This window comes from Mauremys mutica, chromosome 5 (assembly GCF_020497125.1).
Source record: "Mauremys mutica isolate MM-2020 ecotype Southern chromosome 5, ASM2049712v1, whole genome shotgun sequence".
Lineage (NCBI taxonomy): Eukaryota > Metazoa > Chordata > Testudines > Geoemydidae > Mauremys > Mauremys mutica.
This window is the reverse complement of record NC_059076.1, coordinates 5,503,432-5,517,493: the sequence shown is the minus strand read 5'-3', so window position 1 is coordinate 5,517,493 and position 14,062 is coordinate 5,503,432. Positions and strand designations below refer to the sequence as shown.

The 14,062-nt window shown below is 39.7% G+C and overlaps 2 protein-coding genes and 1 non-coding gene across 3 annotated transcripts in view; 2 read left to right on the top strand and 1 right to left on the bottom strand.

The window, feature by feature from the left end:
• IGFBP7 (insulin like growth factor binding protein 7) overlaps window positions 1–4,899 on the top strand; it is an 80,613-nt gene extending 75,714 nt beyond the window's left edge. The window contains exons 3-5 of the mRNA XM_045017721.1: window positions 570–686; window positions 2,599–2,725; window positions 4,693–4,899. Of these exons, the coding sequence (XP_044873656.1) occupies window positions 570–686; window positions 2,599–2,725; window positions 4,693–4,712 (264 nt within the window). The 3' untranslated portion in view covers window positions 4,713–4,899. The remainder of the gene's footprint in view (window positions 1–569; window positions 687–2,598; window positions 2,726–4,692) is intronic.
• POLR2B (RNA polymerase II subunit B) overlaps window positions 4,888–14,062 on the bottom strand; it is a 35,506-nt gene continuing 26,331 nt past the window's right edge. Inside the window, exons 12-25 of the mRNA XM_045017720.1 lie at window positions 13,826–13,965; window positions 13,626–13,737; window positions 13,120–13,274; window positions 12,609–12,807; window positions 12,287–12,455; window positions 11,673–11,769; window positions 9,212–9,306; window positions 8,584–8,834; window positions 8,395–8,484; window positions 8,067–8,174; window positions 7,390–7,503; window positions 7,118–7,278; window positions 6,445–6,640; window positions 4,888–5,173 (exon numbers count right to left, since the gene is read on the bottom strand). Coding sequence (XP_044873655.1) covers window positions 5,084–5,173; window positions 6,445–6,640; window positions 7,118–7,278; window positions 7,390–7,503; window positions 8,067–8,174; window positions 8,395–8,484; window positions 8,584–8,834; window positions 9,212–9,306; window positions 11,673–11,769; window positions 12,287–12,455; window positions 12,609–12,807; window positions 13,120–13,274; window positions 13,626–13,737; window positions 13,826–13,965 — 1,977 coding nt within the window. The 3' untranslated portion in view covers window positions 4,888–5,083. The remainder of the gene's footprint in view (window positions 5,174–6,444; window positions 6,641–7,117; window positions 7,279–7,389; window positions 7,504–8,066; window positions 8,175–8,394; window positions 8,485–8,583; window positions 8,835–9,211; window positions 9,307–11,672; window positions 11,770–12,286; window positions 12,456–12,608; window positions 12,808–13,119; window positions 13,275–13,625; window positions 13,738–13,825; window positions 13,966–14,062) is intronic.
• Window positions 5,496–5,589, top strand: TRNAI-UAU. Its single transcript has 2 exons — window positions 5,496–5,533; window positions 5,554–5,589. It is a non-coding gene; the product is annotated as a tRNA-Ile (tRNA).

Sequence of the window (14,062 nt, the reverse complement as noted above, 5' to 3'; positions counted from 1 at the left end):
TGGACAAGAGGAGATTAAGGGGGAGATATGAAAGCTGTCTTCAGATACTTGAAAGGCTGCCATAAAAAGATGGAGAGAAGTTGTTCTCTCTTGCCACAGAGGGCAGGACAAGAGGCAATGGGATCGAACTACAGCACAGCAGATTTAGATTAAAGCTCAGGAAAAGCTTGCCAATTGTCAGAACAGTAGGAGAATGGAACAGACGCCTAGGGAGGTTGTGGAAACTCCTTCACTGGAGGTTTTCAAAAGGAGGCTGGACAGAGCTACCTGTCTCGGATGGTTTAGACACAACAAATCCTCCACCTGAACCAAGCTTCACAATCATCATCGCTGTGTACTGCTTGTGTGTATGTATATATATATTCTTTTGTCTGGTGAAAAAATGTCCCTGGAACCTAACCCCCTCATTTACATTAATTCTTATGGGGAAATTGGATTAGCTGAACATCGTTTTGCTTAAAGTCGCATTTTTCAGGAACATAACTACAACGTTAAGTGAGGCGTTCTTGTATTTACAATGGCAATCTCATCAAACTACTGACAACTTGACTCTTAATATTCCTGCTCAGATAATAAGGGGACAATATGGTGTCCAGAGGCTGGAGCTCCTGCCTGGAGACCGCGACAACTTAGCTATCCAGACCCGTGGTGGCCCTGAGAAACATGAAGTGACTGGCTGGGTATTGGTAAGTACTTGTGCACATTCACATACAATTCTGATAACTTATCAGCAAGATCCAAGTTTCTATGCATAATACTGGGAAATTACAATGGAGTAGGTGCAGTATTTTTCTTGGTGTTGAAAATAAGAGTCCATGTGAATTTGAAGTTAAAAAGCAGTGACATGTATGACAAGGAGTAAGATTAAATGCATTCAGTTGGCCCAGTTCTTTGCTTTTATCTTTTGTAGTTACTTACACTCATGTAAAATGTGTGTGAAAACAATGAGGAAGAGCAGGATGTTTAAAAGCTTTCAGGAATAGGACCCGACTGAAATGACAGACCACCTCTCCTTCTGCACTGTCTGTAAAATACTGTGATCAACAGGTGCAGCACAGCAGATTGCTAGCACTGGAGACCAGTTATCTTTGGTGAAGGTCACATGGGAGTGGAACTCTCCATAGATCAGGGCACTACTGTCCTACCTTTTGTAGAGCATAGTGCAAGACTGAGCTCGACACCAGACTCCCTCTCCACAGAGACAGAGTTACTCTCATAATTTCATATGAGCCCCACAAACCCAAGCTAGAATCAGCCTGGCCTCTCTGAAGCAGTTTATATTTTGTACCTGTCTTGCTGGGGCACTCTTTCCAATCAAGTCTGTACAGCTCAAGAGACAGTCCCCTATAGTTACAAGCTTGACCAGATGAGATGCCCTCCTCAAAGAACTCTGACCTGCTAGGTATACATTTACTTAAGAGGAAAGAGGTAGAGACCTTTACTTCCACTTGATTCCATGTCCTACAGCTCAGACTGAGGATTGCTACATGAACATGGCAGGACTGGTCTGTCCTGGAGTTCACAGAAAACCCTCGCTCTTAGCATCTCTGATCTGTGTCCTTAAGGAATGTGAACTCTCAAGAATCTGCATCCCAGACATCTAAAACTTGAAGTTAAACGGTTGGTTTTTTAAAAAACTGTTCTCAGATAGGGAGTTACTCAAGTGGGAGTGTGACAACATCCTAGGGCCTGAGCTGTAATGCATGGAAATGGATTGGAGAGGGGAAAGAGCAGCAGCAGCAGGGAAGCCAGCGGAGAGGATGGCACCATAGGTCAGGGATGAGAGATTTGCTTTGGAAATAACAGACCACACTGTGCAATCTCTTCAGCTGCCAAATGAGGTGTGGCTGGGGAATAGAACTCAAAGGCATTAGCTTACACTGTACGCCAAAACAGAGGTGGAAGCTTGGGCAGAGAAAGCTTTGGAGTAGGGCAAATATGCTACTGAGCCAACAGAAATATGATGAATCCCCTTCCTGGAGAGGAGCATTAGGGCTACCACTTTTTTCCTGCCCCCCCTCTCCATGACAACAGGAAGTTCTAAAACATCACAGACACAAACCTAAGCAAGCACAAAAAAGGCTTGAAGTCTGGCTAAAGCAAATCCTAATGTGGAAGACAGAGTGAAATTAGGAGTGGATTGATTCACTGAGCTCCAGGACAGGTACCAGAGTGCTTGTTGTAGTATAGTTGGATACTGCCACCTATCTGATTTGGGAACCATGGCAAACCACTACTGACCAAGTCAGGCTGACTGAAGCCCTTCGACTCAGTTGAAAGAAGTCCGGATTGAGTTTTGTGCTCTCTTTGCTAATAGGGAATAAATTCTCATTTTTAAAAGTTCAGTTTATGATGCAATTTTTTTAAACAAACTATTGCATGTTCAGAAGAACATGTGCATTTTCCATACTGCTGGCCATGAGAATATTCTGGACATGTGCAGTCTCCAACTATTAGTTCCCACTCGATCAATTACCTGTATTGAGTCTGTTACTAGTTCTATTGTTTACTGCTGTTATACAACCCAACAGTAACACAAAGGAACTTGAGAACAAATCCTCTGTAGTAAACAAGGATACTTGCTGCTTGTTTTCATAGATATCTCCTTTGAGTAAAGAAGATGCTGGAGAGTACGAGTGTCATGCATCAAACTCCAAAGGAGAGGCTACAGCCTCTGCACGAATTACTGTTGTCAATGCCTTACATGAAATACCCATAACTAAAGGTAGGTAATATGTGCAAAGTTTTAACAGTTATATATGTGCAAAGATTTTTTTTAAAATGGGGTTTATGCCCTTTGGTTGTTTAGGATATAAGAGAACAACCTGAAAAGTTGCATTTAAAACTGTTAGCTGTAGCTTGCTGATATTTCTAATGTCAAAGCCAGTCTTTCTGGTTTTGGTGAAGCACTCATGGAGGTCTCTAGTGTAAGAGCTCACAAATAGCTGAGAATTGGGTTGTTGCATCTTTATTAAAGACATGCTTTTTCCAAAATATGTGTTAGGTATAGGTTAGCTAGGTAAAAGTTAAAACATCTGACTAAAAATCCCATCTGTTCCAAATAGCTCAGCTTTCAGGCTCTGGTTGTGATTTCATTGGTTCTTCAGCCACCATGATATCTGAAAAGACCTGAATTTCAAATTGTATAAAAGGCTTTAAAAACACTTCCAAAAACAGCAGGACTATTTTGCCAATATATGTAGTCCTAATAGCCTTGATCTTCCATCCTAGCAACCTTTAACATAATTAAGTCATGCCCTTTGCTAGTGTCCAACTTGACCCAATTGATGGTGGGATTCATTTTATACTCTTGCTTTACTGCTGGACAATATCTGATTTTTTTTAAAACAGCTTCCAGCTATTCATATGTGTCATTTAAAAGAGCTGAAGTCTAGAACCTAAATGAATGGATTACATACATTAACCTATACATGTGTGAGATAAATATAAAGGTGCTTGGTTTTGGCCATATAATACCTCTTTTTAGAAATCCATTATCACAAATGCAGGGGATAAATGATTTAGCTTTTTAAAGGACAACTGAAAACTGTCCAAAAGCAGGTCAGGGAAGTGATGGGCTTTTGCTGTTTGTTAATGGCAATGCTAGTACTAGACTGCAGCATGGTACAGGCTTGATAGTAAACCATAGCCACAAAGATACATATGAGGAGATATAAAAGTATGCCATGAATTATTGCAGCTCCTTCTCACCTTTAGGAAATGGCAAGAAAAGTGTTGATGCAACAGAAATTAATTTCCGTTGCAGCAAAGTTTGACGCATGCTTTAGCTAAGCAATAAGTGAAGGTGCAGACGATCTATAAAAGGAGTGTACCTCAGGGCTGTTAAAGGGGCATTGTGATAGGGCGACCCTGCTTCGAGTGCCATCCAATGCATGACAGTTGTGTCAAGCCTGGTTCCCTTTTGCTCACCCAAAGGTACACAGTCTGAGCTCAATTTATTCATCTACACCAGTGCCATAGTTCCTCAAAAGCCTGGTTGTAAAGCAGTAAAAATACATAGTATGTTTTTCCATTCCCCTCACCCATCCAAGAGTCTCCATCAGCACTGTGCTCTGTTCCTTATGCCTCCATTCAGGACCTCGGTCTCTAGACCTCTCTGCCTGAGTGACCAGTCCTCCCACAGCGCTTCATGGAGAGGGTTCTCCCTCAAACAGCGTTCCTCTCCCTGTCCTCCCTGCCTGCTTCCCCTCACCAAGCAGAATCTCCCCCTTTTTTCTAGAGGCCACTGCCCAAGCCTTCTGCTCATTAGGAGTTCTTGCTTTGGTCAGTCCCAGCTCTCATCCACATACAGCTGTCACTTCTGGGGCTCCTGAAGCTCTTGTCCAAGCAGCGTGCCAGCTCTGACTTGCTGTCTGACTGTCTCAGGCAGCGACAGCCACGAAGTCATCAGATGGCATCTCAGATGCATCAGTAATAAGTACAGTCTAAATGTCTATGTAGTTAGCCAACTACTGACAATGGACATGTTCCAGTGACCTTAGAGCAATGGGACTGGGACCTTTCACTAAGCTATCCAGTTCCCTCAGAAGAAAGAAAAAGAGGAAAAGGACTGATTGTTCTTAATTATCCACATTTAAGTCAAACAGAAAATTCACTTCATTCATTCGAGTATCTGTAGTGTTACCCTCTTGTAATTATGAACCCACATCCCTTTTTGTTTTTCTTCCACAGATGATGGTGCAGAGCTGTGATGTGAGGACTTTATCACTTATGCACAGTTTAAGTATTAAGTAGTATTTTGGAAAGCTGCAGCCACTGACTTCTAGGCTAGAGCCTGATAATCAGTTCCTTATCTGACTCATTCTTCCTTTTAGTAATGTTTTGCTTACATGCTTTTGGCAGACATACAAATAAATGTAATTCACATTTGACTACAAATCTTTATTTCTATTTACAAAAAGTAAGCTCAAGATCATTCATTTAAACAAAGTGTTCAGATGCAAAACATAACCTGACGTAAATGACATATATAACATTCTGCATTCAAAATCTTTTAAAATGGAACACTAGAACTGCGCAAGCAGATACGTAAAATCAGAACTAAAGCAAAGCCTTTTAAAGGCTAAACACTCATCATACGAGGTGCAATACTCATGGACATCAGTTCTTGAAAGAGAAGTTTACAGGCATATGGCATTCGCACCAAGGAAATCTGAAAGGGAGGTAAGAAAATTTAGTTCATGGTATCTTTTTAAAGATTAATTTCACTCTCCCTACCCACTAAGTAAATATGTTTGGGGGTCTAGTGCTTCATATGAAGTTATTTTTTTTGTTAGCCTTTTAGGGAAAGTCTTTACAATTCACCTTGAAGTGATGACTGATCCCACTCCATCCAGGGTGGCATTACTTTACTCAATAGTGTTGATATGTTTCTCTATGGGGTCCAGATCAACACAACACTCAGTTGGCAGAGCATCGGGCTTTTAATCTGAGGGTCCAGGGTTTGAGCCCCGTCCAGGCACTTAGCTTTATGGGCTCCAGTGGTGCAATGGGTTAGCACACAGTACTTATAGAGCCGTGCTGCATGGAGTGATGCTGAGGTTGTGAGTTCAAGCCTCACCTGGCGCATCAGTTTTTTTTGGGAGAGGGATAACTCAGTGGTTTGAGCATTGGTCTGCTAAACCCAGGGTTGAGAGTTCAGTCCTTGAGGGGACCATTTAGGGATCTAGGGCAAAAATCTGTCAAGGACAGAACTTGGTGCTGCTGTGAAGGCAGGGGACTTTAATATGGAGATAGAACTGGAAGGCACCTTGAAACACTATTTATAATTTATCATTTTAATACAGTAGACTTGTCCTTCAGTGGTCAAAAACTGTAGACAAAAGATTTCTCTTCTGCTCCTATTGGTCAAGATATTTTATTTGTGCATATTAACTATTACCAGACAATTAAGCTCCTTAGAGGTTGAAGGAGTAACTGAGTTATGGTAGAGAAAAACAATCCTATTTACAGTTTATACTTGAATATAAACTTCCGTATTAATTCAAAACCTGTGATTTCCTTCCCCCAGCACCTCAACTATGTGACATTTAAATTTATTCCTCTCCCAACCAAAACATAATATTCTGAAGAGTTAGAGAAGTGGCAAAGCCATCAAATCAATCCATGAGTTATACAGCATCAGTTTTCCCCCCAAAATTTAAGATTTAATGTTCACTTTTAGTTAAGTTCTCTGAAAACCCAGTATTATAAAATACATAAGTGAAACGTCCTGCCAAATGACAGCCAGAATTCTGGCAATTATAGGGAAACATGAGTGAACTCTGACACTTACTATATAACTTGTTTTTTCTAACTATTGGGTTAATTTTTGTGTTTCTTTTACCACTTGCTCTCTTCATCCTCACTCACCCTCATACTCCTTTAATCATTGTTTGTTCTTGACTGCAAACAGAAATACTTGCTGAGGAAATCCATACATACCTGTGTTTTATTACGGCACCCCCTGCACTCGTACGTGTGTGTCCTTGTGTTAGCTATTGCCATTATTCCGCAAAGATTGCAAACGTGAACTTGGTATGGGTCTGAAGCCTCAAACAATCTCTCTCTCAAAAACTGAGCTGCTCCATGAGCAATCTGACAGTCTCGCTCCATTTCTCCAAAACGAAGGCCACCATCGCTATGGGGGAGGGGGGGATATTTTATCATTAAGTCAGAAATGATGGTTCCAGCAGCTAAGATGGAGACCTAATTCTGTACAAATACATCAGCAGTACTACAAATAGGTGCCTCTGTACCCAGCAAGTTGTCATTATCTCTTCTCCTTCTCCCAAAAATAAGATCATTGGGAAGAAGTCAGCCAAATTATAAAACTGCTGCTCCCACTAACAGTCACATGACTAAGAAAATTTCTACAACAGAGGACAATATAGTGTTTGAACAGACAAAACCACAGCAAACTCTACTACAAATGACTACATCATGTTTTATCTGCCCAAACCTAAGCACATTACCATCAGCTCCAAAAGGGTGGGTAATTGGATGAGCCAGTTAAGATACTGCTGTACAGTTGAGGCAGCTAATTCTTCTCTACCTTAGCAAACTTAGTGAGACTTCAAGGACACTCATAAAAAAGAAAATCCACAAATATTCTTACCGAGATCTACCTTCCATTGGTTGCCTGTTAAGAATCTGAATTGGCCCTCTTGCACGGGAATGAATTTTGTCATCTACCATATGTTTCAACCTCTGGTAGTAAGTAGGACCAATGAAGATTTGTGATGTGATTTTGCGTCCTGTGAAGCCATTGTAGAGAACCTGAAGTAAAGAATACAATCTCTGAAGCACAAGCCTAAACTAGACATATTAACAAAATTTATCAAAACAAACCAATAACCTTTAGCTAGACTGGCATTTTGAACACTATACCTCATTTCCTCTCAGATGATAGCCATAATCTGATAGTAGATTGGAAATCTTCTGCACATTGACTGCATCATTAAAAGGTGTAGCATCACCAATTTCTCCCTTGTTTGCTGATACCTATAGAGAAAAAGGGTTTGCTGAATACCGTACATTTGTATAGACATAAGCTGTGCATTCTATATAAAGTAATCAGACAGAATGTGGGTAACTTGAAAAGGCTAACCTACTCCCGCTGTTAAGATATCAGACCCAATGCCCAGGACTGTATCCAACCTAAACTTTCTAATGCAATGGATATATTTCTGTTGAACAAAAAACTTAGACCCACAAGTTACAGGTGGGATTTTCAGAAGCACTTAAACACCAGCCTAACTCTGTTACTCCTTTCTTTTCCATAGATTAGGAGACTGCTTTTATAGTAATTCTGTCAATAAAAGCAGCAAAGAAATTCTGCTATAAACACATTGTGGTTTGACCCACTGAAGATAGCACTCTGGCTTCTCCCTAAGGAAATTAATATACCTTTTGTTTTGTTACTAGATCCTCAAATAGGAACTTGATCATCATTCTTTAGTGGATTAACAAATACCAGGAACTAGCAGATCAGCTTCTCCACAAGATAAAACAAATGCAGTTTAATTCTCAGATTTTAGCTACACAACACAAACTGTTCTCCTTACCTTCCCTTGAAGACATTCAATCAAGTGACCAATTGTCATACGGGAAGGGATGGCATGGGGGTTGATGATTATGTCAGGTGTGATGCCTTCACAGGTGAAAGGCATATCCTAAAGCAGGAAAGAGATTCTCATTATGCCTCGTGAGAAGCTAGGGAGTTCCAACAAAATAAAAATCCAATTCAACTTAAGTGACTCAAAGACATTTTAAATAAATGAAGAGAGGTTAAATTTAAATCAATATATTAAGGTAACTTATTTTGCAGGCAATCCACATTAATACGTAAGTTTCACTGTACAGTGAGATATACAAGAGAAAAAAAGTTGCTACCTCTTGCCTGTACTGGATACCACAGGTACCCTTCTGACCATGCCTGCTGGCAAATTTATCTCCAATTTGTGGGATTCTCACAGAGCGCACCTGGAGGCAACAGAAAACACTTTAGATCAGTGACTTTTTTTTTTTAATTTAAAGGGAATAAGTATAAACAACCCAGAAGCCATAGACACTGGTACTGACCCTAATTTTGCAAAACTTGTATCCTTCCTGGTTAAGGGTTACCATGACCTGGTCTACAATACCAGTCTCACTTGTTCTTAGGAAAGTGCTACAGTCCCTCTTTGTGTATCGTCTATTAGTGCTTTCCAGTTCATCTTCGTTCTCAGGCAGAGTTACTGTTTTCCCAATGATGACATCATCTCCTGACACACGTACACCAGGTGCTATCAAACCATCATCATCTAGTTTGTCATAGATGGCATGCCTCATACCTGAGATTAAAGACAAATGAATTCAGAGCCAAAAATCCTTCAAAGTATTTCTACAAAAACATTAAGGATCACGTTCTCAGAATAGCAGACACCATATTTGCATTCTGTGCCAGTACACTCCAGTATTGTGAATTCATGACATTTAGCAAATGCAGATTCTACTATAAATGTATGTGCTGCTAACATATCCAGAAAAGGAATATTTGTATTTTTACTCACCATACAAGTTTCTTTGTACCAAGAGCACAAAATGTATCATTACATGTTTACAGTTCAATACAGTCAAATATAGTAAGGTTAACATGAAGGACTCTGTCTGGCAAAGTCTGGCTACTATTTGCAAGGCTTTATTTCTTCCATCTGCCATCATCTCTTACCCTGACAAGTTTCACGTGTAGGTTTTTCAAAAACTTCTTCTTGGTCAAATCCTTTCTTGGACTCTTGTTCTTTATATGAGCGATAGAACACAGATCTGAAAGAAAATTTTAAAAGAAAAAACTTGTTTAGATATCAGTGTTCTTTAAGTTGTGTGCTATAACCCCATCTACATCACAACTGAGATGTTTCTGTTTTTATTGATTTGTCCAGAAAAATTCCTAGATTTTGCAAAAGCTGATTTTTTTTAAACTGATTTTCACGCAAAATTTGGATCATTCAAGTGAATGAAAATACAGATTATGTTAAAAAATAAAATCTGCTCTATTACATTAGATAGTGTTTGTTAATAAATTAGTCTATCTAAGTGTAAATGTGAGGCAATGTAGTAGAAGATATGCACATCCATGTTTGTATGTATACGAGTACAGAGTGTTAACGTGCAGTTCATGCAATAAGCCACAGCATTAACTTCTTTTACTTATAATACACTTATTTTCCTGTCTGTTGCTTTTTTCCTGTCCTTTTGTTCCCTCATAACAACCCTGGTATTTACCTAGAAAACTGGGGTTAGTTTTTGCACTGATTTTCACCCACTTTTAATTTAATTTTTTGTAATAAACTGAAGTTCCCAGGACATTTTGTTTTCAGTTTTTATTTTGTTTAAACTGCCCTGGCTCACAGCACAGTTGGGTTAGGGTTACCGGTAATGACAAGGCTGAAAGAATGCGCAGGTCCCACTCAAGAAGTTTTTACTTGGATACTACAGTACGACTTCTAGAGCAAATCAAGGAGAAACAATGAACCCCACAAGGACATTATGACAGTCACTTCTCACAGTTTTACTCTGAGATGTCTACAAATAAACTGCTGGTTAGTGACAGATGGTGGTGACTTTGGGATCTACTATACATCTTACAAAAAAGGGAATTGTGTTATCCCTGTGTTACAACCCAGATCACTTTACTCATATTTCACCCCTTTTCCCGCCTTTTAGCTTGCATGTTTTGATAGCACCCCATCACCCAAATGCTAATGTAAACAATGACACCACCCCGTACACATATACTAGAACATCACGTGTCCAGTGATGAGTAATTAAGAACACTTCTCCCCCCCCTCCCCACAGCATCTATTAAGCTGCACTCTGAAGTACACCTCCGATACAACAGTGCGCTTTGGTTTTATTCAGGTTTTTCAATTTTTCTCTTTTCTTTCTTTTTTTTTTTTAAATGCTGCCTTAAAGGCTGGCATATGCATCCACAGCCGTACTTGAAGTTTAAAATTTTTTTATTTTTAAAATGTGCCAGTGAACATAACCAATGCTCACTTTAAGCAATAATTATTAATGCGATTCATAAAAATCCAGCCCAGCTTCTCATTTCTTATTCTACATAAGTAACCAGATGTGAAGAGCGAACATGCCTCTAAGGTCTATCCAACCAAAAGTAGAACAGAATGTGGACCTAGATAGCCAAAAGACAACAATGAATGTGTCCATTATATCATTCAGGGGTAACTGCGGCCAAGTGGTGAAAGGTCCCATCAATGAATATTTGCACCAATAATGGCTATGTTTCTTAGGGCAGGTCTACACTAAGGGCGGGGGTCGAACTAGGGTACGAACTAGGGTACGTGAATAGCGTAGCTGAACTCGAAGTACCCTAGTTCGAACTACTTACCCGTCCAGACGCCGCGGGATCGAAGTCCGCGGCTCCAAGGTCGACTCCGCCACCGCCTTTTGCAGTGCTGGAGTACCGGAGTCGACCGCGGCGCTTCCGGAGTTCGAACTATCGTGTCTAGATCAGACGCGATAGTTCGAACTCCGAGAAGTCGAACTCACCGCATCGACCCGGACGGTAAGTGTAGGCTAGCCCTTATTCTAGAACACCTGCAAAAATTCTCTGTGCAAGCATTTACCACTTCCCTGGCTAACAATAGGATTATATTGGGAAGCTCAAATGCCTGGCATCAAGGGGCTCACATAACTGACAGTTCAAAAGAGAAGTCATCCAAATTCTATCAACATACAAATATGATTCAATGCAGTGAGCAAGAGCTAACTTTAAAGCAAGAGCAGGAAGAAGGTTGGTTGGGAAAGTGTGTGTCATGTTTTTAACTTTGGCCCTAGTTATTCACTGGAGCTGTTAGTTTTGCATCTTCTTGCTGTGGCAGTTGTAACTTTTATAAAATGACTTTTTTTTTTTTTAAACAAAAATAGGGTGAAAAAGAGCAACTGTACATTTTAACACACTAACAACAATAGGCAGTAATCAGCTGCTGGTAGTATTTTAAAATGTCTGACTGTAAGTTAAAATTTGTCTAGAGGCTTAGAAAAGGCATGTTATGTCCTTTAGACATCTGAATAAAGGCTGGGAAAGATTTAAATCTTCAAATGAGTAAAACCAACCATAAAATTTACATGAGCAATTTTCCACAGTTCAAAGTTCAGGAAAACCATACCTGAAAAAACCTCTATCGACAGCAGAACGGTTCATGATGACAGAGTCTTCCTGATTATAACCAGTGTATGACGCAATAGCCACAATTGAGTTGATACCTGTAATGCAAATCAGCAAATGTTTAAAGGATCTACAGCTCATATAAGCAAGGCTTCTTCATTCAAAATGAACTGCATTCCATATATTTACACTGCCTGGCCATTTATTAAAGCAAATCTCCACTACACACACACAAAACATAGGCCATGTGGTACTGAATAAATACAAAATCAGAATATACCATAGATTAGAACTTTCAATACAACAGTGACCCCTTGTGGAGATCTAACAAATGCTGATGAAAAATACACTATTTCCAACAATTTAATCTGGGGGTGGGGCGGGGGATTCTTTTTAACATACTGTATGCATGTTGTGGGCTCAGCAACTATGCTGAGAAAATCTCCTTATAGCTAGTGATGCCTAGATTACAAGGCACAATAATATGAATGACCAGAAGTTACTACTAAGCACAATCCTAGTTACTTTTCACCATAATGAATGGTCTTTAAATATTAGTATGTGTGTACATTTTATGCAATATATTTTAGGTTTGCTTATTAAGCCACAACATACCTGCTGGCAACTCTCTAAATCGCAAGTACTCCATAGAGCGTGTAGTCACAAGGGGTTTTTGAGGGTAATACAGCACATGGGCTAGTGTATCCATACGAACGTGAAAGTTTGTAATATAAACTCCCATAGCCTGTTTTCCCATAGCAGACTGGTATGTGTTCCTAGGAGACTATGAAGGCAAGAAAAGAAGCAGTGTCAACAGAACATCTATTAAACTCTTCATGCATATACATGTCTACATATGTTAAACATGATTTTAATTTTCCTTTTGTATTATATTCTCTCTTTTAAAGTTGATAAGAAGGAAAGAGAGGCTACTGACCTGGTTGTGATCAGGGAAAGGAATAATAGATGCACATACTCCTAGGATCATGGATGGGTGAATCTCACAATGCGTGTAAGTCGAACAGTATGCGACTCCTTTCTCTTGCAAGTCATCTGGAGTCATTGCCAGCATCACTGTCTCTTCTTCTAGCGTATCGATGTATTCTACTACACCACTGGCCACAAGATCCTGCCAACTAAACAATCAAACTGCCTCAGTGCCTTACCATTCAAAAGTAACATTTAATACAGATTTCATTAGCGATGTCAAAAAGCAAGACTTATCTTGTTTGAAATTAGGAAATACACCACTGCCTTGATTTGACACAATCACGCTCTATGGTGATAATAAGCAACACTGTGTAGAACACACTAAGTAGTCAAGTAACAAGTTCTTAAATACAACGGTGGCTTGCAGCTTCAGCTGACTTCAAACAAACCCTCAGAAGTGTACATCACATTTGGAAGAAAGAGCAAGACATTTCTCCTGTTCTGGGGAGATTTCTTACCTGTAGTTGTTATACTCTCGTTCTTTTAGTTGGTCAATATGCCTCTTCTTCAACAGCAGCTTTTGTTTTTCCACAATTAAAAGTGGCCTGCAGATTCTGCCAGCATCAGTATAGATGCGGATTTCTCGCTCCCTAATATCCCTGATCATGGAGACCTGAATATGCAAACAATGAGAATTAATGGGTACACACATTTGAGTCTTTGTATGACCCATGGAACAAGAGTCATGGTACACACAGCAGGAGCTATAACAAAGTGAAGTTCCCCAAAGTGGGAGCCTTTAAGCTACTGTCTACAGTATGCTGTGAGTATTAGTGCTCCACTGAACATGGTTCCAATTTGAAAAGGGCAGTTTTCAGCTAAATTCTCTTTAAAAATGGTTTTAGTCACTAAGCCTTTGAAAAGGCTTTCTGCTTGTACTCATACCTAGGAAAGGTGTGTTCTGCCTACTACATTCCATCCTTCGCAGCTAGAATTTACATGGTCGTTCATTCAGAAAATTTACCTCTGACACAATGATGTCCATCTGACGACGTAATTTTCTTAGTGTGTTCATCAGCTGTTCTGGATCTTTGTGTATTCCTACCCAGCAGCCATTAACAAAGATCTTGGTTGCACTATGCAAAGGAAAGCCAGAATTATTTTAAAAAATGGTTTTGAATTAAAAGTTTAAAATTATTCAGAGACAAACTCATTTATACATACTCTGCAATGGCTGCTGGAGATATTTCTTCTAGATTTTCCATACTCCATTCTTCTAAAAATTCCAGAATCGGAGATGGCTGAGACCCCACAGAAATGTAAGCCATCAAGGCTAAGTTCTTCACAAGTCCTACTGCATGGCCCTAACAAACAGATTTTAGTTTTGTTGTAAAAACCAACAAATCAATATGCCTTTGAAAAGGCTAGACAAATAGTTTCCAAGAAAACACACACACACAG